Below are 25,794 nucleotides of genomic sequence, written 5' to 3' on the forward strand. Positions count from 1 at the left end.
GGTGTAGACTTTAGTTTGTTAATTTAAGGAATGGATCCACCTTACATAATAGTTCATCACACAATGACTCCATTGGCAAGCATTTATTAAGTCCTTAGTCAAAAGACATTTATTAAGCATCTGTTACATTCCAGGCACTGTGCTAAGTCCTGGGGATATAAAGAAAAAGAAAAAAAAGTTTCTGCCCTCAAGGAGCTTACATTCTGGCAGAAAGGACTATTGTCCACATATTGGTGCATAGAAGATATAAGTACAGAGTAGATGGAAAGTAGCCCTGGAAAACTGAGGGAGTTACCAGGAGATGAATCAATATTTATTAAGTGTCTCCTATGGGCCAGGCAATATTCTAAGTGCTGGAGATAGAGACAAAAGATAGTTCCTGCCCTTGAGGAGTTTACACTCTAATGGAAGAGAAAACATGAAAGCAAATGTATACAGGATAAATAGGAAATAAGAGAAGGAAAGCACTAGAATTAAAGAATGGGAATTTATTTGGGGCTTAAAAGGAAGCCTAGATGGTCAGTAGGTAGAGAAGAGGAGGGAGAGTATTCTTGAGGAAGACAAAGACCAACTTATGTGTTCAGTCAGATGGAGGCAAGGTTTCCATTCCATATGGGCTATACATCATGCTGTGTCCCTCTTTCTTCTTGCCCTAGGATTGAGAAGTCATGGGTAAACCTCGTGTAAATAATAAACTAAAGACAAGTATCTTCTATCCTGAGTAAGACTCAGTTGTGACAACTGGTCATAGGGTTAATACCCTGTCTTCTCTTTGTCAAGCTCTTTAATAGCCTTTCATAATTGTTCCATTACAAATAGAAGGACCAGTAATGCCCTTTAGGAAAACACATAATAATAATAGCTAGCATTGTTATTTTAAGATTTGTAAAGCATTTTACGAATATTTCATACATATAACTTCAGTGAAAGTAGTCTTAATCCCCAGAAACTTACGCATTTGATATTTCAGTTGACCTGGGGGATATCTCATTGATTTCAGTGTCCTGTACAACAGGGCATATTGAAATTTCCACCAGCCTGGAGTTCTTCTACTAGTCTTTCACGAACATGGTACCAGAGTTAAACCTATCTCCTACCCCTGCCAGTCTCCCCCTACCCCTGCCTTATCCTCCACCTCCTTCTTGCCAGGAATTAAGGTTTCAAAGGTTTACAGATGTATCTTAAGTACTAGGACCTAATATGGAGAATGGGTCACCCCCTCTCCCAATACAACTGCAATAAATATAACCGGGTTAAACTATTGGTACTTCTTTTCCTCCCCTTCTTTGGCTCTTAACTGAATTTTCCCCAGGTGCCTGGATTCCCAATTATAGCTCTGATGGAAAGAATAAAGAAGTGACTCTATGGTTTTGAATTTGCATGACTCAGATAATGTTTTCATCAACCAGAATAGAAACTCTTACACCCAGTGGACATATGTAGGCCTGCAGCCTTATTGGAACTACCCTAAGGGCTTGAACTCCCCAAATCCCTATAATGAAGACAAATCTCAGGTTACTAACAAGGTAAACTTCCTCACCATTGGATCTGAGCTGCCAAATAATTCATAGAGGGCAAAGTCTAAGTCTTTTGCTTTTCCATGTTTGGCTTCATTCTTTATTGCTTCCAGATGTTGACCCATATATTCATCCCTCTTCTTCCTAAGAGTCCATGATGCCCAGAAACTGTCTTTTCTTTCTAGAAAACAGAATTCCAGGGTCTAAGAGATGTTACTCCCATTTCTCTCTCAGAATACCAGATTCTAGGATTCTACTGTTCAGACTTAATGCCTCCTCAGACCTATCCACCTTAACACTTTTGTCCTACCATCCAACTCCAGATTTACCTATTCCTTCCACTGTGCACTCTCGAATGCCTGTTCTAACCATTACCAAACCTTCTTTTATCTTAAACTTCTTCCCCTACTCTTTCCATCTTCTATCCCTTGCTAAGGCACAACTCTTTCCTGACAATGTCACTCCCCTCACCACTTTTCCCAGTACTAGTTACTCTTTTTTTTATATCCCCCAACTGATTGGTCATGATGGAGAGTTGTAATAATCCTTGTTCCCTATGGTCACTTCCATTTCCTCAGCCACCTTCACTAAGTAATCTCATTTGAGGTTCACAATCTTTAAATTTATCACACAATCTAAATCCTGGTGGCTGTTATCTGTAGACTTCTAGGACATTCTCTTTCCTTCCTCAGTGAGTTCAGGGCTTGGCTCACAATTGCTCCTCCCTATCTCCTTCCCTTATACTGAATAAAAATAAAATAAAACATGCCCCTTCTCTTCTAGAAGGTTGAATTCTGAAACTTTGTAGGACTTCAGCAGTGTTCAGGAAACCCCTCCTCCTTTTTCCAGGAAGCTCAGATTCAGGAATTCTTCCTTCAAGCCCCTAGATAAGAGCATATGACATCTACATGCCTCTACCCAAAGCAGCTATGGAATATATGTCGGGGGACTGCCATGACTATGTATAAAGTCCTTGCCTCCTGACCCCAGACCTAGTTCCAATCATATCTGTGATCCTATCTTTCTCCAAAAAAGAGACCAAAAGATCAACTTTACAACTTACCCTACCACCAACTTTCATAGGCCAGAACAAAGAGGATCACTCCAACCCATTGGACCAACCGATATAGTTCTAATTAGTAATACTGAATAAAAGTTACAAAGGCTCACCATCCTATGAACTCATCAAGTTGATTGGGGAACTCTCCTAAATCGATAACAGTAACCTTCCATATCTGAAGTAGGCCATCAGATATTTTAATAGCCACCATGTACATCTGTGTCATTGTACCTCACTACCGATTCTTATAAGAAAATCCAACATTGAAGAAAAAAAATAAGGAGGGTACTGGAATGATCTTTCCTCTCAGTATTAACTGTGCCTATAACCATTTGCTGTTTTGGATTTGGAGATAAAGGAAAATAGAAAATGAAGAAAAAAAATTTTTAAAAGAAAAGAAAGAAAAAGAAGATAAGAAGAAAGGCAGATGGGCACTCTGAAGCATTTTATAACTACTCACAGATGGGAATAGAATTAAATAGCCAAAATTTAAAATATATAGACAAAATTTAAAATATATAGACATGACAATCAATGGAAGGATCCTTTAAAAAAAGAAAAAACACCCAGGAATAACATGAAATAGGACAACACTTGAAAGATTGTGCTAGAATTGCTGTACTCTGTGTCAGTGGTGCAACTTTTGATACAACAGTCACAGGGAATTAATAAAGCATATTAGATAATAAATTTAATAGATTAATATTAATCACTCAATAGATTGATAAAGCATTATTAATGTCCAAGATAATTTAATAACAATAATAATAATGATAGGACTATATACATATATCTGGTACTTTTACTCCGGGCCTAAGTTCCCACTTTAAACTTTTAAATCACTATGTTGTAGCCACACTGGTATGCTTGTCAACGAATTATAGGACTCAGAATTGGAACAAGAATTAGAAATCATGTAATCCAACACCCTCATATTACAGATGACAAAACTGAAGCCCAGAGACAGGATATGATTTACCCATGGTCCCATATTAATAATGGGATCAGCATTCAAACCCAGGTCTTCTAATTTGACATCCAGTGTTGCTGTTGTTTTTTCATCCCAGCTAATTTCAATTTCTTCCATGGAGGGATGTAACATATGAGAATTGAAAAGATTGAGATGATTATTTTGACTTAGTACTCCATTTTTACTATATTCTTATATGTTTCCCACATTTTAGAGTTAATTCCGTAAGAATATTATGAGTCATTATATAGACTTAAGTGAAAGTAAAGTTTTTCCTTAACTTAATAGGGTACTAATTTAGCTTGATCTTACTGGAGGAATACTGGGACACATGCATGCAAAAGCTTATTATACCTTCTAGGTTGTATCTGTGTTGGTCAGCGCCTCATTTAAAAAAAAAACTAGGAATAATATTTGCAATAAAACCTTGATTTATTCAAGTCACTATTATCTTATATTTTGCATATATTTCATAGTATACATACACATATATTATGGATATAAAATATATTTTGTATATATTTTATAGTACATACTCATATATGCAAATGTTGTCTCCCTCAATAGAATGTAAGCTCCATGAGGGCAAGGACTACTCAGTTTTTGTCTTTGTATCTCTAATGCCTAGCACAGTGCTTGGCACATGGCAGAAATCTAATGAATACTTAGATTCTTGGAACATGGATTGATTATTGATGAATACTTGGATGATGGATTGATTATTGAGGATCTGCTGTGTGTGTGTACCACTATGCTTGGTGCTGAATGGAATATTAAAGAGATATAATCGTAGCCCTTGTCCTCCCCGAATTTACAATTCCGTTGGGAAGAGCAACAAAACAAGGAAGTGTGTGATTAAATACCATAAGTAAGAATACAGATAGTAGTAAATGCTAAGGTTAGAGGGCGAGTAGGGGATCTGAACTTCTTTCTCTTTAAAAAACGACACAAACCGTATGTTCTCAGGAAAAAATTCTAACTCTAAGCCTTTGCTCCTGTCACCCTGTCCTGGAATAGCCCTTTCCTCTTCTCTGATTGAATCTTGTCCATTTTTAGTTCTCTCTGCTTTTATGAAACTTCCCTAAATAGTCTGTCCCATATTGCCTTGGTCTTCTCTCAGTAAATTTAAATTCCTGGAGTACAGAAAGTTTTGTCTTTGCATTTCCAATGCTTATCTGTTATACAGTAAGTGCTTAGTAGATGCTTATTGAGAGCAGTAAAAAGAGGTGACTGGCAATGAGTACACTTAGAGCAGATATTCCGACTATGAAATTCACGACAGAATGTGGTCATTTAGTGTAGAGGCAAACAGTAAGACACTGCTTAGTATATACCATAGACATCGTTGTTTTATAGCACTGTGTGATAAATGATGTTCACAACGATGACAATCATTAGTTATGCTAATGAATACATATGTTCTTTACTAATGCAGGAGGCTAACAGATTTAAGAAAGATTTTCATCAATATGCCATTACCCCTGGATAATTAAGTTATGGCATGATTTAAATTTTTGTTCTTAGGGGAAAAAATTTTAGGGAATATGTATTGTTAGAGAAAATGGGAGAGCACTTCTTACTCTGAAGGGATGTGAGCCCTGGGGATGATGATGAGGAGGATGAGGAGGATGAACAACAGCTATAGTTAATATTTACTAACTGCTTACTACGTGTCAGGCACTATGCTAGTTGTTTAGTCATTTTCAGTCAAGGTCAACTCTTCCTGACACATTTTGGGGTTTCCTTGGCAAATATACTTGGAGTGGTTTGCCATTTCCCACTCCAGCTCATTTTACAGATGAGGAAACTACTTTGCACATAGATCTTACTTGATCCTCACAACAACCCTATGAGGTAGGTGCTATTGTTATTCTCATTTTACAAATGGGGAAACTGAGGAAAACAGAGGGTAAGTGACTTGCTTAGGGTCACACAGTTGGTAAGTGTCTGTGGATGGATTTGAGCTCATGGTTTCCTTACTCTAAGTCTTGCACTCTGTCCGCTGTGCCACCTCACTACCTTGTTCTTTTTTAATGGCGCGCATTGTGGTTACCTTTGTTCTCTGTTCTAGTGTCACCACTCCAGGAACGGAACAGGAAGAAGCAAGAAAAGTTGTCCAAGTATCTGGTTCCCTCATTAAAACACCTGAAGAAATTACTGCAACTTCTGAAGAAGAGAGACTCTACCTCCAGACCCCAACACCCAGTGATCGAGGAGAATCTCCCATTGTGCAAGAACCTGAGGAGTTCCCATTAAGTAAGGAAGAAAGCTCTCCAAGGAGTAGTCTTGTCATTGTAGAGTCAGCTGAAGACCAACCACAGAAACTTGAAAAATTTGAAGAGGAATCTTTTGAAAAGGTAACAGGATTCCTCTTTTATTTACCTTCCAAAAAAAAAAAAACATAAACAATGGAAGAGATCTATTTCTTCCAGCTAGAGATTTCCTTTTTTTATACGAATGCATTATTTTATGTCATAAAGATTTTCTAAATCAATTAAAACCAAGGCACAAGGAAAATGATTCATAACTTTTAATTTTTTGAAACCAATACATTTAGAATCTTAAAATCTCTCAGTGTCAGGACAGTCCTTTGATAGAATCAGACTTGAAATAACCCATCCTTTCTTTACCATCCCAAACAAGTGATCATCTAACCTTCACTGCAAGATTTTCGCTAATCAGGATATTAATTCTATGAATTTAGTCATTGGACGAGTACCAAAAATTTTCAGTGCTCAGTAATTGACTGAGGTCTTCATTCTATCTGCATCTAGGTGATTCAGCTTCTCTGGTCAGCAATTTCTTCATCTACAAAATGCTTAGAATTAAAATGATGATCTAAAAGGTCCCATCCTGATCTTAAACACAGTGAGACAATGTCCCAAATTCTGTCTCTTATCTTGGAAAAAAAAATTATTTCACATATGGACCAGTAGGTCTTGAAAGCCAACCAGAACACTATTTATTCTCCTTCAGAAAAGATTTTATGAACTTTATTTTTCACAATTAAAATGTATTCACTATTTTACTAATAATTAGATATTAATTTTGACATTAAGTACTGTTCCATTGACAGTTTCATGAGGAAAATTCCACAAATGGGAGCTATTCCCAAGGAGTTCAATTTACTTATTACTTACAGAGTCTGAGTCTTTGAATTTAGAAAACTACAGCCATTCATAGAATTTATCTTTCATATTGAATCCCCTAAGAGTGAACAAAGAGCATTTGAATTTCACAATCTACTTGAGTCTCCAAATGTCAACTTGAAGTATGTTCCCAATGACTAAAACATGGCTATGTATTTCTAATCCTGGTCGCATTATTCTGTTGTTCTAATTTGGAAACTGGTTTAAGAAAGGTATTTTCCAAACTTTATTTTTTCATCTCCAAGTGAAAATGGACTGTCTAAGAAGAGGAAGCTTTCCAACATAGGAAAAAACAAATGGAGACCCTTTACTCTTTGTAGATCCACAGACGAGGGATGGTTTGCTACCAGGAGTCATGTAGAGAATGCATAGTTATTTTTCAGTACTCATCGATTCTCCAGCACAGTGGAGAAAAATCAAGTAGCTACATTTTCTGAGGTCCCAATAGTTATTGAGAAATTGAAATAATTATTCATAAATGTGGGTGCCAAAGGAATGGGGAATTTTTCTTCAAATACTGTTTTTTTCTCTCTCACAATTATATATGAAGCCTCAGTTGAGGATTATTTACTTCTCAGGAAACTCTAGAATTATATTTCAATCTCAAATTACCCCTGCTTCTTATAGGCAAGTCAAGGAGTATTTCTTATACAGAGTGTATATAGAAGTAGTTGGATAAAAGAAATGAGAACCTTTAAAACAAAAGTAAATCTGGTTCTGGGATTTAGTGGTCTAGGGAAGTTATTGTCTACAACAGTCAACACGCATTTATCAAGTGCTAACTGTGTGCTGGTCATTATGTTTACCACTGGAGATGCAAATGCAAAAATGAATGACAGTCCTTGCTCTCAATAAGCTTCAAAGACGGGGGTGGGATGAGGTGGTCTACTGTTCTCTCCTTGTCACTGGAAATGAACTGACATAGGATCACAGGAGCACCGATCACATAAACGTAGATTTGGAGATAGAAAAGACCTTAGCAGCCAATCTCTCATATTAAGGCGAGGAAACTGAGGACAGGAGAAGAAGCTTAAGTGCTTGCCCAGAGTTACAGAGGAAGGGATAGAGAATCCAAGTCATTGGGACACAAGTCATCTGAGTCCAAAGCCTATGCTCTCTTCCACTAGCCTATTAACCTAGCTGAATGTGTGATTCCTGAGTAATTAATGGTACTCGGGTCTTGTTTTGATATTCATTTATTACAAATTTCAAGCTTACTTTTGTTTAAAAAAAAACATTCATTCCATTAAAGGAAATGATGTGTTTCCATTCTTGGAAAACAAAGGTATCAATAGATTCAGAGGACCAGGGTTCAAATTTCAGCTTTGCTATTTAATTACATGTGTATTCTGTGACAAGTCATTTAAATTATCCAAGCTTCATTTTCTTTATCAGTAAAAATCCTTTTGGCCTAGATGATTTTCAAATCTATGATCCTAGAATGTCATGTACACCAGGAGGTCCCTCCATCACTGAAATCGCATGTAGCATGCTTTTCTACAACCTTCAAAATATTCTCCTAGGCTCAATGGTAGACACATATGACTCACTGAACGTTTGTTAAGCAGCAACTTGCCATAATTTTCATTTTACAAATGGAGAAAAAGACAGAGTCAAGCCTACTTTTTTTTTTCTTGCAAGGCAATTGGAGTGAAATGACTTGCCCAGAGTCACATAGCCAGTAAGTGTTACGTGTCTGAAGTCAAATTTGAACTCAGGTCCTCCTGACTTTAGGGCCAGTGCTCTATCCATTGTACCACCTAGCTGCCTGTTAAGCCTACTTTCTTAAAGCCACACTGCACTGAAGGAATTCGGTGAGAGTAATTCAGAAAAACTAAGATTTGAATGCTAGCCTTGAGTTCCCCATACATTGAACTACCTTGCCTTTCTTGGAAAGAATGCCACTAGAAAGCTCAAATTTCTAACAACTATGCCATGCTGCCCCTGGTACTCTACACATAGCAGAAATTCCTATTCACTAAATTATTAATTTTCAACCTACACGCAGCTGACCCAATACAAATGTTAATTATATCATTTTGGTTATAGGTATTCATCCAATTACATACATATGAGACAGTAGCCCCTAACAAAAGCAAAGCTGTCATTTCTTCTCCCCAGATTGTGACAGATGGTGCCATAACAACCTTCAGAGTAACAGTTTGATGCCAGATGGCATTAATCGGTCACCATAACCAAAGTCAACATTCTTCCTGGGAACAACATTCATTGCTACAGTTGCCTTCTTTTATGCATGTATATCTCAAACAGAAATCACTAGATGGTTCTTGGCAGACTTTTCTCAAGCAAAGGAATATAATCAAACCCCTGAATAAACACTTTCAAAGCCCAGTGTGAATTCAAGCAGAAATCAGTAGTTAAATAGTGTTTAGCATATTAAACAAAGCCATGCTTCCCTGCTTCCACTAGGAGCTCACCAAGGAATTAGGTGAGCTGGATGTCAGCTCAGATGAGGATGCTATGGTAACCACCAGGGTTGTTCGTCGCCGAGTGATAATTCAGGTACAAGTTCTGAAATTCTTGCACGAGCCTGGACAACCTCATCCAGGTGACCCTCTCAGAGTGGCCCATGGCCCTTGTGGCAGTGAGGATTTAGCACGCTCCCTGAATAATGCATGACCATTTGAAAGTGGATCCCATCACGCTAACAAGTTTTGTTTGGAAAGAAATGTAGTGGTTCCTGCAATCCTAACCTGTTTCCCTAAAGTCATATGACAGAGTACCAGCAAGATTTGGTATCTTCAAAGTCACCAATTTTATGGGCTGTGTGTGTTTTTGTTCTTTTTCTCTAACAGATTTTTCTTTTGCATGTTCTTCCTTTTTTTTTAAATTATTATAACTAAACTACTTACAGGTTTTTGCACTTTAGCAATGCTTTTCAACTCCTTTAATTTTTTTTTAATTTTACTTTTAAACACTTGGAGTAATTTACTTGAAATGCACACTAAATGACATGATTCTCTTGGCTATTTAGGGAGATGATATGCCTGACATACCACCAGAAACAGTAACAGAAGAAGAATACACTGATGAACATGGACACACTGTAGTGAAGAAGGTAGGATTATTCTTACCTTAACATCTAGGCTTTCAATAAAAACCTATCCATACCCCCAATATTTTAAGGCAAAATTGAGATGCAAACATGACAATGATAATTACAGGTCACCAGAAAGGTCATTAGGCGGTACCTATCCCCAGAAGGCTTAGAAAAAGAAGAGGTTACTATGTGTGGAACACTACAGGACCCTGTGAGCATCGAGGAAGGAGATGGTTATTCCAAGGTTATAAAGCGTGTGGTGCTGAAGAGTGACAGCGAACAGTCAGAGGTGAGCATATCTCACCCCGAGCATCCCAAGATAACTCAGTATATAGAGGAAGAAGAAAGAACACAGAACAGAAAGGGAGAGACTTTGGGGAGAGGACTCATTGAGACAGGTCCATGTCTGTTTTGTGTCTTTTTGACCAGAGCACACTATTACGTCTTTCATGTTGTGGAGGAATCATTTTATGTATTACTTTAAAGAACACAGGGAGATTTGTTCTCATTTTTCCACTGTCTGTCCTTGATAATTTGATTTCCATTCTCCATTCATGTCATAGCCTGACAGCAGAAATGTAAGAAATAATTGGAATAGAATCACCAGTAATTTATGGAGCAATTGGGTAAACAGCATAAGGAAATTATGCACATATATGTCAATGATTCTTGTGATTAACATATCTGCCTTTTCTAGTCCATTTTTGATAAATGGTATTCAGAATTGCTCTGAACTATTCCCAAGAGGATCCCAAAGCTTCTTAAGAGTTGATTGTGGCTATAGGTTTTCAATTTCAGTGCGACATAGTGGATAGAACTGGCTTTAAAGCCTTGGATCCAAGCCCCATCTCCACTGGCTGAGTAGCCCTGGGCAAATCTAAGTGCTACTATTTATATTGTAGAGGAAGTACCCAAAGCTGTAATTGCCTCACCCAGGAATTCCCTATACCAATGAAATCACAGACAACAGTCCTATCCTTGTCTTCCTTCTTCCAGAGGCTCTTGTCAGTTGTCAGGGTGACCTACTGATTGCCTTATTTTTAGGCAAATGAGCCTTCTCCACTTCTCATAGCATAGGAATTCAGCCATAATCACACCTTTTGGGGAACACTATATTATGTCCACACAACACCAGATTTGCACCGAAAAATGTAAGTCTACAAATGACTTATCTTCCTGTTTTCATATAAACAGTTAAAACCAACCAATTTCTTTCACTGAAATAACTGGTGGTTTTTGGTGTTGAATAAACAACCTTCATCAGGGTCAAGAAACTTTCAAGCTGCTTATGGATGCTTAAAGGAAGTGTCTATTTTGGTCACCACCTTCCTTCCCTTTGTCACTATCATATTGCCTAATGAGTAATAAGCATGTGTTTTTTATTGAAAGCATTTTAACTAAAAGGGTATTAAAAGCCAGCTTTCCTTTGAATTGTTCTCAAGTTTACTAGTGAGCGAGGTTGAAATGCTCTGGTGAGTCTCCTGTAAATTTTCCCCACTTGTTCAGGAGACTGACTTAAGTGCAGATTTATTAAGGGCACAGCGTAATGGACTGAAATTGTATCCTGTCTGTCCCTCATTTACTAGGTAACTTTCTCTGAGCCCAGTGCTTCACAGTTTCAGTCTGAGCCTGTGGAAGGCCGTAAGGTCAGCAAAGTTGTTAAGACAACTGTGGTACATGGAGAAAGGATGGAGAAACATCTGGGGGATGCTAGTTTAGCTACTGATCTTCCATCAGCCAAAGATGACTTTGAAGAGGTATAGCAGCATCACCATTGTCTGTATTTTGTATGTATGTATGTATGTATGTGTAATTCTTTGATAATCATTCAATATAATATTATTCAGGATTATGTTATCAACCCTTTTGCCCCATATTTGTCATTTTAAACGGGTACTTTGGATTGGAAGGACTTTCATAGAGAATGTTGCAAGTCGAATGTTCAAAGTCATTTCAAATATTTGCAAAAAGAGCTAAATAAAATAATGGATGTGCTCTATACATAAATCAAAAGCAATGATAAGATTCATCAAATTCTGGTCTCTGTGAATAAGTAGCTTGAGAATTGACCTACTCAATACATAAATCAAAAACAAAGATAAAATTCTTTGAATTCTAGTTTTCAAAAATTATAAGTCTGAGAATTCACTTCCTACAAAATTTCTACATTAAACCTCTTGAAATGTTTAAAAAAAAACGATCTGGAAGATGCTAGTTTTAGCTGCTGAATTTCCATCAGTCAAAGATGAATTTTGGATGAAAATCCAAATACTTCGTGGTTTTTCATGTTTAAATGTTTCCTTTTCTTTCATATCCAAATACAGATGGTCAAACTTTACTTCATTTATATTAGATTTAGTGCTATCGGATGGACTATTGATGCCATAGCAATTCTTTGACCTTTTCTTCCATGAAGTTTATGAATGGATGGGCACTTGTAGCTCAGCCAGCGAAACGAAAGCTGATTGAGAAATAAATGTGTACGTGTCCTCCCTCTACTAAACAGATAAAGTGTGAGGAAAGGGGGATGCGAATGGTTTGTCCATTTAGTTTTTTAGTTTAACATTGATTAGGAGAAATATTTTTGCCATCTAGTCACTGATATTCTAGAATCTTTGCAAACTTTTGATTATCAGAGTGTGAATCGTCCAAGTCACAGACTTATGTCTTTTTTCTTTTGGTTATTTCATTCTTCATTTACATCACCATCATAGAAAGGCAGTTGGTTGAAGGAAGAAATGAAATAGCAGCCAATGTGCAATTGCTCATGAGCACTGTAGCTTATGAAGGTTTATAGGGAGTTGTGGAGTAATTGGCAAATTCCATGCACCTGTTATGCCTCCTAATTCAAAGCAATTGGAGTTCACTGTTCTCATTTTTTTCAGGCTAAGAAGAAAACGTCCCATTTAATTAAAAACATAGCTTTACAGTGTAACCCAAAACTTTTTTTTATTGCTACCCAGTTCTTTTTCCTTTCCAGTATTTCTGTTCACATTAAATTTGGATTTAAAAAAAATTGTCATTCAATTTCCTTTAGGAGTTTGTGGCTTAATAATAGGATTTTGTCTTGTATTGCATTTTTACTTCAGGCTTTGAGTTATACAGGTAGCCATGCGAAAGTCCACCTACCCAGTTTAGTAGAAAATGAGATCATGAAAGAGGATGGATCAGTTATTAAAAGGTTTGGTTTGGCATGGTATGATGCTTTGACTATGATAGGGAAACATTAACCAACTAACACTGTACGAAGGATTTTCACGGGAGTGGGGGAGTAATAATAACCATAGTTACAATGCTGTAGTGCTTTTGTTTGCAAAGTATAAGATGGTAATGTATTATAATGTCCATTTTGTTGATGGGGAAATGGAAATTCTGAGGTTGAAGTGCCTCACATATGGTCACATCAATAGAAATAACTAGAGCCAGGATTCGTGATCTGGCCAGGACATCTGACCCCCAGCTTGACTGATGGCCCTTCTCAATATAGCTGCTGGATGTAATGCTGCCTATAATTGCATCACAAGGCTTTGGCAAGTCAACATGCCAACCCCTGTGCTAGTAGCTGGTGCTACAAAGATAAAAGCATGATAACCCCTGCCCTCAAGGAACTTACATTCTACAAAAAGGAAACAACATGCACATATATAGTTACATAGAAAATTCAGGTGTTGGGTGATGGCCTAGGAGCCCCCTTCCAACAAAGAGGGCTATATGCTGGACTCACCCAAGCCATACTCAATCCTGGAAGCAGCCTTTCTCCGCAGAGGGGTGTGAGGCTTTTCTCAATCTCTGGACCATTTCCCTCACCCAGGAATCCCAGGAACATTTTTCTTAAATAAAGCTTAGATTTGGTTCATGTCTAGAGTCACCCTTAAAAGGGACTAAAGTTTTTTGTTTTTTGGGGTTTTTTTTGCTTTTTTTCCAGAAAAAGTTCTCAGTGTTCAAAGTAGATACTAGGTAGAGGAGAGCTATTTATTTTTTCCAAAACAAGATACATGCTTAAACCACGAGAGATTATTGTGTGCATCAATAACAAATATTTAAAAATACAAAATAACCTATTACACTTGAGAGGTAAAAACAACTTTGTGGAACCATACCTATAGCATGTAGAGTGCCCTGTTAGTACAATAAGAAATCATGTTGATTGGGAGTCCTTCTAAATATTAGTTTTGTAAAGTATGTAAAGTAACACTTTTTAACTGATAATGTTTTAATGCCTCTGCATGTGAGTGGTGAATAGCATGGACCTGATCTTTATTCGCCTTTGACACTTAACTGCATTCAAAGATACTGAACAAAAACTGCAGAATGAATTGCCAGAAACAGCCCATAAAATCAGAAAGTGTTACTTGTGCTCACGGCTGTGAACAACGAGTAGGGAATCTTTGACTTTCTTCTGTTTCAATCACTGATTCTTCAATAAACCTTTGATAAATCACCGTATCTTGCTTTGGGGAAGTTCATTTGAGTATTAATGAGATTAATAAAGTACCTCAGTAAAAAGCTACTATTCAAACTCCCATTGCTCTCTGCAGCTATTTAAAAAACTTGAAGCAGGCCAAGTCTGCAGGAAGAAATCATAGGTTCTCTCACTAGTTTCTTTTTCAGCCAAATGTGGCAAGCAGTAGCAGTATCCAGTATCTTACAGGGGTTTTATTTCTGTACAGCTAGATTCCAAGTAGAACAAATAATGAATCCCATGAAGTAGCTGTATTATTAGAATTCATACTGAATATTTTCATTGGCCTGGAACCAGTGACTGTTTTTTTTTTACATTATTTTAACTTCAAATAATACGAATTCAAATACGCTCTTTAACATTTTCCCCTCCACAAAAAAAAAAAAAATGAAGTGATTTGGATTTCTGGAATGTTTAAGATTATTATTCATCAGGTCATTTGGGAGAAACCCAGATAGCCCTTCCTCTCTCCCTCCCCTCACCTATGCTTTAGAACCATAGAATCTTAAATCTGAAAGAGACCTTAGAAATCATCTCTTTAAATCCTTTTGTTTTATAGATAAGGAAAGAAGCCACGACCCAGTGAGGTGAAGTGACTTGCACAAAATTAGCTAGTTGATTGGCATCAGGTGAACTGGCCAGCAAAGAGAAATGGATTGTGGGTGAGATAAGACACTTCAGGAGCTGAAGTGATACAGACCTCAGCAAGAGTTAAGGAGACCATTCTAAAGATTGTGCAGGATAAAATATGGCATAGGCCATTAGTGCTCCATAAGACATAACTTTAACCATTATTTTATTATTGACCTGTTATATACTACTGTCTTCCATCTTCGACACTGAACTCCATGCTCTCTTAATCTGGGATCTGGAATCCCAAAGCTTACTCACCTGATCTGTTGGGTATCTCAAGCACTGCATTCCCCCTCAGGTTCCTCTGAGTGAAGAGGAAATCAAAATGTCCCTGTAGAAAAGGACACAAGTATCTAATTCATCTGTTCCCTTCCTGTCACACTTAAATAATACACTCACCCTTTAGGTCTACCTATGCCCAAGCATGCAGGGGATATAAAACAGGAGAATCACAGACTGAGGTAAAAGGCACCTCAGAGGTCAGTCTGTTCCTCATCAGGAATGACTGTGAAAGAACAGCCAACAAAGGCCCTTCCAACCTTTGCTGAAAGACCTCCACCCCAGGGGAATCTACAACCTTTTATAGGCAACTCATTTTGACTTTTAGATATGGCCATAACTATGGTTCATAACTATTTTTTTTTCTTTTGGTCATGTCCTCCTTTGGCTGTCTGATGAAACTCATGGACCCCTTCTCAGAATAAAGTTTTGAAATGCATAAAATAAAATACATAAAATTAAGAAGGAAATCAATTATATTGAAATCCAGTTATCAAAACATTTTAAAAATACAAGTTCATAGGCCTCACATGAGGCTCCCCTGCTTCAAACAGATAAAAACAAGAAGGGAAAGTTCCAAAGTTACCTTGGAGCTAGAATTGGCCTTTCTTAGTCCCTTCTTCTTTAATGGATTCGTTCTTTTGCTTCTTGTTTATAAAGTCTTGTCCACTTCATTCTTGTCCAGGTTGGCTTCTAACCCAAAGCTAACCCAAACTCTTGGGTCTTTAATCTAAGAAAGATGCAGGTTGGCCATTCTGTTAGGGTTCTGATTCTATTCTAAGACTTCCTCCATAGTTTTATCTCTACTGTGGCAAAATTACTTAAGAAGGAAGCTTTTCTATCCAACCACCCCAAAGATTCAGTCCATAGGCTGGCTCATTCTACATTTTATCCTGCATCGTCTTTACAATGGTCTCCTTGGCTCTTGCTGAGGTCTATATCACTTCAATTCCTTGAGTGTCTCTCCCACCCACAACTCCTTTCTCTATGCTGGTTAGTTTACCTGATGCCAATCAGTTAGCTAATTCTCAAAACTGGTTTTACTCTTCTGATAAGGACCAATATCTTCACCTGATATTCTAGGCTAACACCTGGGCCTAGTTCCCAAATTAAGGGTTTGTTTTGTAAAATTTGGATTTAGTCAAAAGGCCACACTTAAGGACCTAGAAAGCCACATGTGGACTTCACACTGCAGGTTCCCCACCCCAGAACGAGGCGCACTATATGACCAAAACCATAACCCCTGAAACTTGTCTGTGATAAAACAACCCCTTCCCCATAGCCAGAAGCAGATGGCTTTCATTTACTATTTCAAAGCTTGCATCACCTGTTAGAAATCTCACTAAGTTTCTCTTTGTTATCTGAGGGATTGATTCCTCTAGCACTAAACTCATTTGCAGAAATGAGATGACTTATATTCCCTGAATTTAGTGAATAATCAATGATTTTCCCAGCTTAGATAATAAGCTTCGTCCCTTTTCAGAGGTTATCTTTGATGATCCTTATGTATATGCCCTTCTGTTGTCCTGTTTATAATTATACTGGGAACAATGTGGTGAGTGGGCTGTTTTTTTAAGAACCTCCTATCCACCCTCCTTTTGCTATTACTCCACATTCTAGTATGTGATACTATACTCTGACTTTCTGTTCAGTAAAGTATTGTTACCATGAAAAAAAAATTGTTGGGGAATGACTGCTTAAAATCCTATCATTAAAATCTTAACTTTCCTGCCCAGCCTGGTCTCATCCTATTACCTCCTCACAAACTGAACCATTCTCCACGTACCCTGTTCTCTCTCCATTTCTGCATCTTCAATTGGAGTTAACTGCCCCTCTACTACATATGTCAATGGATTACATAAATAATGTATGCCTTATTCACATGTTAAGACAATAAACAAAAAGTTCCAATAATTTCAGTTTTGAACTTCAAAAGAAATGCCTTCTAGTTGTTAAATGAACTAGAGTTTAGCAAATAGACAAACAGTAATCAGAACCATAACTAGGGTGAGGTTAATGGGGTTTTTATCAGGCACTGATATTTAGATGGCATTGGTATAATTTAAAACAACAGAGCATTGCACCTAGTGGGCGAGTAATTAAAAGACTTGAGTTCTTTCCTGGCTTTGACTCAACTCATGACTCCATTGCTTCCCACACTCCATCAGGGCTACAGCCCCATGGTTTTTCTATCCCTACCAAAGGTGATGTTCCAGGGTCAGGAGGGCACATCTTGTACTACTTGCCTCTAATGGTTAGTTTAAAATGTAATAATGACTAATAATTGTATATTCATTAAAGGTGTATTATGTCAAGTTCCATATTTAAGGCTTTGTATTTATATATGGAAATCACTGTAGCATGTATATACATGAATTAATAATATAGGGGCAATCAGTACTTCAGCAAATTGAAACCTAGAGTCTTTGTCCTTTGAGGTGTCTCTCAGTCCCTTCAGAAAACCTCTCCTAGGTTAGAAGCATGTGTGGGTTCTAATATTAATGTAACCCATACTATCTCACTCTCTCTCTCTCTCTCTCTCTCTCTGTCTCTCTGTCTCTCTCTGTGTCTCTCCCCTTCCTTCCCTCTCCTTTTCCTTTCCCTTTTCCTCTCTCTCTCCATATATACATAACAATAATGTAAATATAGGAAGTATTTTTGTGGGGTTTTGTCCCCTTTACATTTACTTATGAGTGTATTCTTTATTTTTCAAGATTCAAAAAAATATCACTGACTTATCTTACAGGTGATGAAATTAGACCAACTCCTTCATTGAATACTGAGATCCTGTGAATTTTAGTGATTTTCTGATGATCACACAGCTAGTTAATGGCCACGCCTGATTAGAATTCAAGTTTTTTGGCTCACATTTCAATCCAGTGTGATTTTCATTAGTTACCAGTAAACTTAGCTGTCTTTGAATGAAAGAGAGAGAGAGAGAGAGAGAGAGAGAGAGAGAGAGAGAGAGAGGGAGAGAGAGAAGGGAGAGAGAAAGAAAGAGACGAAGACCCAGATATGGAGAGACAGAGTCACAGGGAGAGACAGAGACAATAATTCTTTCCTTCCTCTTTCCCTTTAGGACAACAATGAATAAAGCCAGGACACAGAAGAGGACTGTAGTAAAGGACCAGCATGGAAAACACACTCACTTGGAACAGCTGGAGGATGTACCAGAAGCATTAAATCCAGATGACCTCCAGCATGACCTCCAGCAACTTCTTAGACATTTCTGTAGGGAGGATTGGAAGCATGAGGCCAAATGAAAGACTGCCCACATCTTATACAAGAAAACTACATACCCACTTAGTATGCAGCTTTCACTTTCTTCAGTAGGTATAGTGATCACAAATTGCCTAATTAACGGGATACACTGGCATTTCTACTTTCATCACACACTTGCTTTTGGTTTTCTTTCTTTCTTTTTTTTTTCTTCTTTCCTTTTGTTTTTAACTGTAAGCCAATTTGTGACCAAAGATAGTATCCTTCATTCTGGATGGTTTATTCACTAAATTGTTGACTTTGTGCTCTCCTGGGAACTCGCCACTTCAGTTGTTCCTTGGCTTCCGAGCTATTTCCATGAGAATCCATTGATCCGGACGGCACCATCTGCAGGCCTCTTCGAGTGACCATGTATATGTTCTGATGAAAAGAATACTTCCACAAACTGTACATAGCTAAAGTGCTTGAACTTACAAAACTTTAAAAGAAAATGTCTATCATGACTACAGTTATCATCCTGGAATAAAGGGTTTATAGAAATTGCTGAACAATGATTAATAAAGATATTGCTAACACAATCGACTGAAAATACAGATCTGCTGCAAAAGCGCCCTTCCAACCTACCTTGTCCATAGGACTTCCAGCTTAGTGATCTCTCACCATGAAGGGCTGTAAGGGTCAGGTGGGGATCACCTTCAAGTACAGCCCTTGCTGCAAAGTGCCCGCTGGCTGTGCCCAGCTACACTTTAAGACTCTCTAACTGCCACTTAAAGAATTCTGGGGGACAAAACCAATGGAGGAATTAAAGAAAACGATTAAATAATCAAATCTCTAGCAGCTAAACTACATCCTATGGCACATTTGAATTTTAAAATCCTTCCAATTGGGACTTGTGGGCAGGGTGTATTAAATAGATATAACACAGTTGTTTTTTGTTCTCACTGCTTTAGCAAACCACATTGTCTTACTGGTGGTACCTTCTGCTGGCCACTGCACTGTAGATAACTCAGTGGGAAACAAGGTTTACCCGCCAGACATAAAGTTAAACTCTTTCACCATGTTTGTTTGTTTGTTTGTTTTTAATTTTCTGGATTGCCTCTTCCCAGATACATGCATGTGGCATTTAAAAATTCAACCCAAAAACAAAAACCCTCTTGTAATCATGTTGAGAGGTTATCATCCTTTCCTCTTAGCACTGAGTGATCAGTTTTGAACTTCAGATTGGCACTGTTTTTCTGTTTGCAGATGAAGTTCAGAAAATTTGGTTTTGGTTAGTATTTTCGGTTTATTTGTTTACATTTTTGGCTAACATGCTAAGACTTTACAAGAACATTTCTGCACTTTTTGTTTGGTTTCAAAGAAGGGAATATAAAATCTGAGAAATTTCCATGTGCTATACCTTATTCTTCTAGTGGTTGGAGCTGTGTAGTATTTTAACATATATATGCAAATATCTACATATAAACAATATACATTTTGAATCAGTTATTTGATAAAGTATATTCAAAGATGAAGGAAAAAAAATGAGTCAATCCTCCAGGGACTGAAAATTTTCCAATCCTATCTGGTCTTTTCCTGTTGTGGGGAAAAAAATGACTCACTCTTTGCTCTGAAAGTTAAACAAAAAAAAAAAAAAAGGCTGCATACAATGGCATTTGATCATTAAAGTAACAATGCCAAAAGAAAAAAATAAAAACAACTTTTTTGGGGGAGGCAAGGCTACTCAGAGGCCAAGCCCCTAAAACTCCCGTACTAGCACTTTTTGGCAGTCAGATGGGGAATAAAGTGTTCTTTGGCAGTCAAAATGAGAGAGATCCAGGGTGGAACATTTAAGACACACCATGGTTTTCTTCTTGTCAAGGACAGCATTGGTTGACCTTTAATGGAGCTCAAGAAAAGCATTTCTGTTGTGTTTTTTGCGGTGCAGATGATGTCTGTGTAACAACATAATGGTTATTCACCTTTTTTGATTTTGGTTTTTTGCTGTGTTATCAAAGAACTTGAATACTGTGAGAAAAAAAAGTGAATTTTAAGTTGATGAATCAGCATCTTGTTCCCATGGTGATAACACCAATTGAATATATCTATGAGGGCATGTATTAGTTAAAGGAAAAAAAATACAACACTAACAACACATAGCTGCAATGTGTACAATGGCTGATTTAATTAAATAAAATGTACAAGTGTTAAATGTAGCAAGAGTGATTTGTTATTCTTTAGTGTTCCCTTTCCTCTCCAGGAGGCTAGTATCTTGTTATAGAGCTAGGAGATCAATGAGTAGGGGGGAAGAGTTAAGTTGCTTTTCCATATTATTGTCCAAAAGACTACGGATATCTAGCTGTTACTCATGTCACTCTGAAGGTGGAAAAGCCTTCAGTTTGGAAGCAGCTGCAAATTAGATCATCACAGCAATGAAGATGAGAAGGAGGAGGAGGAGGAGGAAGAAGATGGTGAGGATTTTTTAACAGCTGGGACTGTGGATGAAGAATTCTGGACTTCCCTGGATTCACCACTATGGGAATGTACTCCAACATGGGATTTGTTTTAATAGCTGGGTAGGAGGGAATACTATCTCTTAGGCACTGGTTCCTAAGAGCAGGTTTTAGAAGCTTTTCTTTTCTCTTGGGCTATAGCTGTGCAATTCCCTCATTTTACCAACTTTAAGCATCTACCTAGCACACTGTTTTGTTCGTGGTAGATGTCAAATAAATGTGGTTGTCACATTAAAAATGTAATTGAGATAGTTGTAGGTTGGTAAGGTCTAGTTCAAATTCATATTTTTGGCTTGATGCTATTCATCCTTTACTTTTATCACACCAAGTTCACACTTAGACAATTTGGTTTATTTCTAAGGTGTTTGACAAGGAATCCAAGGTTATCATCTAAGCTATGAATCTTTGTAACTAAATGAATTAAACACCTTTCCAACGTAGCAACCTTTTTAGGGCTTTTGAAGTAAGATAAGTCCTCCATTTGTTTCATGCCCATTACTACTTTGTGGGCACTTTCTGAATGGTGGCCTGTGGTTCCTTAATGTTAGTGAACTAACATTAAGCAACAGAGGTCTAAGCAACACAGGCCATTTGATGTGCTCTCTGCTTTTAGCCTTCTTCTCACTTCAAAATGATGGTTGTGAAAGAAGTCCTTGTGAATAGCATGCTCTTTTAAAGAACTATATTAAGAAAAAGAAAAGGGAAAACCACCTTGGGAAGGACAAAGTCCAGCTCAGAGATGAGTGAGGTCCCACTGGAATAAAGAGGTGCAAATGACATGGTAAGGAAAAGACCTTGAACTGAACTTGCATCTGCCTGCAGTCATTGCAGGCAAAAGCTTCTGTACAGTCATTCTAGTTGGGATTATTTATAACAGACTGGGGAAGGGGCTGGGTACTTTCTAATATATGAGCCCATGAATAAAGGGATGTAGAAATATTGAACACTTTTGAAGAAGGAAAATACTGAAGGAGCTCTTTTTGCACGGTGGTTTAGTGAAGTCTATTATCAATCAATGAATAAGAGGAAGTTGCTGCTTCTGGTTCTTTGTTATGGTTCTGCCATCTTCTTACTCTCTCCTTTTTTTTCTGGTCTCCTTTATTGACATGGGTTCAGTTTATGGTCACAAAGGGATGGAGTTGATAATTTGAACATCCTCCCACTCCCTAAATAATACAAGACAACTTTATTTTGAAATTAAAAAATACGTGAGAAAATTATTCTCCAAATATTTAACATCTTATTGTGAAACAAGAATAATAACAGATTCAAATATCCTTAATGAGTTATCAAATTTCCTGCCAAAACTACCGCATTCACATAATCAAGAATCTCTGAGCTTGGTAAGGCCCTGGTTCCATCTAGTTTAAATCGTTCCTGACAAGGAATATGCTCTGACATTGACCTGAAGACCTCTACTGTTTCATGGGAACTCACCGCTTTATAGGAAATAGATTCATGGATAGAGAGCTGGAATGGACTTTGGAGTTCCCAATTCATTCATTTTATAGAAATGCTAACCAAGGAATAGAGAGCTTAAGTGATTTATCTAAAATAGGCAGTAAAAAGACCTCAGACCCACATTTTCAGATTTGAAATCCAGTGCGTTTCCAACCATACCATAATGCTTCCAACCCACTTGACTTTGTGGTAGCTGGAATTGTTTGGAAGCTTTTTCTTGATTTTGAACAGAAACTTGCCTTTTTTAGGTCCCATCCAATACTTGTAGTTCTGGCCTATTAGGGCCAAGCAGAATGAAGTTAATCTGCTATTAAGGCCATCTGACATGATATTGTTTTAGTTTCCAGGTTATAACGTTAACTCAATCAACATTCATTAATTAAGTGCCTGTCATGTGCTAGGCACTGGGAATACAAATGTCAAAAAGAAACAATCCCTGCCTGCAAGTAGCTTATATTCTAAAGGAAGAGACTCGTACACATATGAGTATGTACTACACACACACACACACACACACACACACACACACACACATACACGTTCACCACAGACACAAAATAAATATAAAAACAAAATAATTTGGGGAGAATTTCGGGGGATCAAGAGACTCATATTGAACTTTCAGTCTGCAGCTCTCCATTATCCCCACCCTCAGAGCTTTTTATATGAAGTGTTACCTAGTAACGCCCTCTCTTCCCGTATTTATACACTTGACAGTTTTAACACATGTTTCTGCCTGTGAGCTGTAAGTGACCAATATGGTGGCTGGAACTACCACAGCTACTGAGGAAGAGATAGATTTACAATACTCAAGTAGTGAGTTCAAGATTTTATGGGTCATCCCCATACTATCCATAGGGATGACTGAAGTTAGCACTCTGATGGCTAGCCCACAGGAGTAGCAGCAAAAAGTCAAGCAGAAGTCCCTTATAATATTATAGATAAAGTTTATCATTGCTCTCATACTCATTCTTCCTTTTGATGAATATGAATATCATCCTATCTAGTCCTAATCTATATCATCCCTTCCTTCCCACAGTACTCAAATGACCACTTTTTACAGACGCCCTCATAATTCCCATGGAGTCCTACCATAATGGACACTGCCCCCTCCAACACACCCCTGTGAATTGTTTTTTTAATATCATTTTTTAAATTTTTTAACATTCTTTTTTCTAGTTCCAAACTTCCCCCCTCTTTCCACCCCTCCTTCACCCACTGAGAAGGCAAGCAATATGATATCCATTATACACATTAAATCGTTGTGCATTAAATTTTAATATTATTAGGATACATTTTATAGTCAGTCCCTTTCCCAGCTTCCCTTCATTTCTTTTTCCTTTTTTGCAATTGGGGTTAAGTGACTTGCCCAAGGTCACACAGCTAGTAAGTGTCAAGTGTTTGGTCTGAGGCCAGATTTGAACTCAGGTCCTCCTGACTAAAGGGCCAGTGCTCTATCCACTGTGCCACCTAGCTGCCCCTTCCCTTCATTTCTTAGCAGCAGGTATTAGTTTTCATTATCTTTCTCCAAGGCTTTGTTCCTTTTCCAAGCAAAGTCCCAAACAAATTCTGCCCCGGTCTCAAATTAACAATGAATCTCCAGAATTCTGCCTTATTTCTAAATAAGCAAGAATTAAAGTGGGAAATAGAACAGTCCTCATGGCTTCCCTTAAGCTACAAAATTCTGGATCTGAGCCAGTTTTTGTAGAGACCTACCTTCCTAACTCAAGCCCTTGGTCACTGCTACAAAGTGTAGGATTTTACACTTACTACTATTAAAATTGTCTCATTAAATTCAACCTATCATCCTACCCTGTTCAGATATTTTTGGATCTAGTTCTGTCATACAGTTATCCCTAAGGATAGATAAGTTTGACTATCCTGTGCTGCTTCAGGTCATCTGCAAATTTTATACAAATAGATAAATAGAGGAACATCTATATCTCTACCTATATCTATCTATCTGTGCTTGCATGTGTGTGTATATATACATATATGCTAAGGCTATAGTATGTAGATATAGATATCTGTCTATCTGATATGCCACACAGGGGCAGCTATAGCACAGTGTCACGTGTATTGGATTTAGAATAAAAATAACTAGGTTCAAATCCTGACTGTGTCACTTATGTAACCTTGAACAAACCCACCACTTAGTATCTCAGATTTTCTTCTTCTGTGGCATGGAGATAAACCCTCCCTACCTATTCCATAGTAACATTGTGAGGATCAATCTTCATCAATCAATCAGCAGGTGCTGTGCTAAGCCCTGGGATATAAAGGCAAAAGTGAAGCAGTCCCTACCCTAAAAATGCTTACAGCTGATGAACTGATAGGATGAAATTAACTATGAAATAAGAGTTTTGTTGTTGTCACTCAATCATGTCTGACTCTTTGTGACTCCCCTTGGGGTTTTCTTGGAAAAGATTCTGGAGTGGTTTGCTATTTCCTTCTCCAGCTCATTTTACAGATGAGGACACTGAGGCAAAAAGGGTTAAGTGGCTTGTCCAGGGTCACACCGTGAGGAAGTGTCTAAGGCCTGATTTGAACTCAGGTCTTCCTGAGACCAGGCTGCTGTTTTTACTATGCAGTTTTAGTAAATGTCTTTGCTGAGAGATCTTTGTGTTTCCTGGATGATTTATAAGGGAAAGCACACCGATAAGGGCTCATGAACTACAACATAAATAGTATAAACCCCACAGAATCTGAGGTAGAAGACATCTTCTGGAGACCTAATCCACAAGCACGAATGCAGGCAGTAGCATAGAAGGGACCCTCATAATTTTGCTGACAATGCCGTTTTCTTTCCTTTATTTTCCTCTTGTCAAGGCTTAGTCACTGGGTGACTAACAGGAATGCCTTTTGTTGAATTGGCCAGATTTCTATTTTGCCTTGACAAAAATATCCAAAGTGGAATAGTCAGTAGACACTAGGGTACAGTCATGACTCGCTGACAGATTCCTTTGAAACTCTAACTACACTTCCTGTGCACACGTAGGATGTGAAAACATCTGTTGTTACTTGTCTGCTAATCAAATAACAGGAGAGAGAGAGAGAGAGAGAGAGAGAGAGAGAGAGAATGAGACATAATGAGGGAGAGAGGGAGATGGAGACAGAGAAGGACAAAGATAGAGACAGAAAAGCGGAGAGCGTGTGTGTGTGTGTGTGTGTGTGTGTGAGAGAGAGAGAGAGAGAGAGAGAGAGAGAGAGAGAGGGAGAGAGACAGAGACAGAGACAGACATACAGAGAGACAGAGACAGAGAGAGAGACAGAGAGAAAGAGACAGAGAGAGAGACAGAGACAGACAGAAAGAGGGAGACAGATGGAGACAGAGAGTGTATGTGTGAGAGAGAGGGAGAGAGGCAGACAGAGACAGAGAGAGACAGAGAGATAGAGAGACAGAGAGAGACAGACAGACAGAGACAGAGAGAATGTGTGTGTGAGAGAGGGAGAGGGAGATAGAGACAGAGAAGGACAGAGAGAGAGAGAGA

General features: G+C 38.0%; 1 protein-coding gene across 1 annotated transcript in view; it reads left to right on the plus strand.

The window, feature by feature from the left end:
• The window catches only part of ANK2 (ankyrin 2), a 412,172-nt gene extending 391,644 nt beyond the window's left edge, over positions 1 to 20,528 (plus strand). The window contains 5 exon segments of the mRNA XM_027837420.1: positions 5,619 to 5,904; positions 9,692 to 9,775; positions 9,882 to 10,046; positions 11,344 to 11,514; positions 18,211 to 20,528. Coding sequence (XP_027693221.1) covers positions 5,619 to 5,904; positions 9,692 to 9,775; positions 9,882 to 10,046; positions 11,344 to 11,514; positions 18,211 to 18,225 — 721 coding nt within the window. The 3' untranslated portion in view covers positions 18,226 to 20,528.
• The last annotated feature ends 5,266 nt before the right edge of the window (positions 20,529 to 25,794 follow it).

This window comes from Vombatus ursinus, unplaced genomic scaffold, assembly GCF_900497805.2.
Source record: "Vombatus ursinus unplaced genomic scaffold, bare-nosed wombat genome assembly UNPS02014821.1, whole genome shotgun sequence".
NCBI classification, from domain to species: Eukaryota; Metazoa; Chordata; class Mammalia; order Diprotodontia; family Vombatidae; genus Vombatus; species Vombatus ursinus.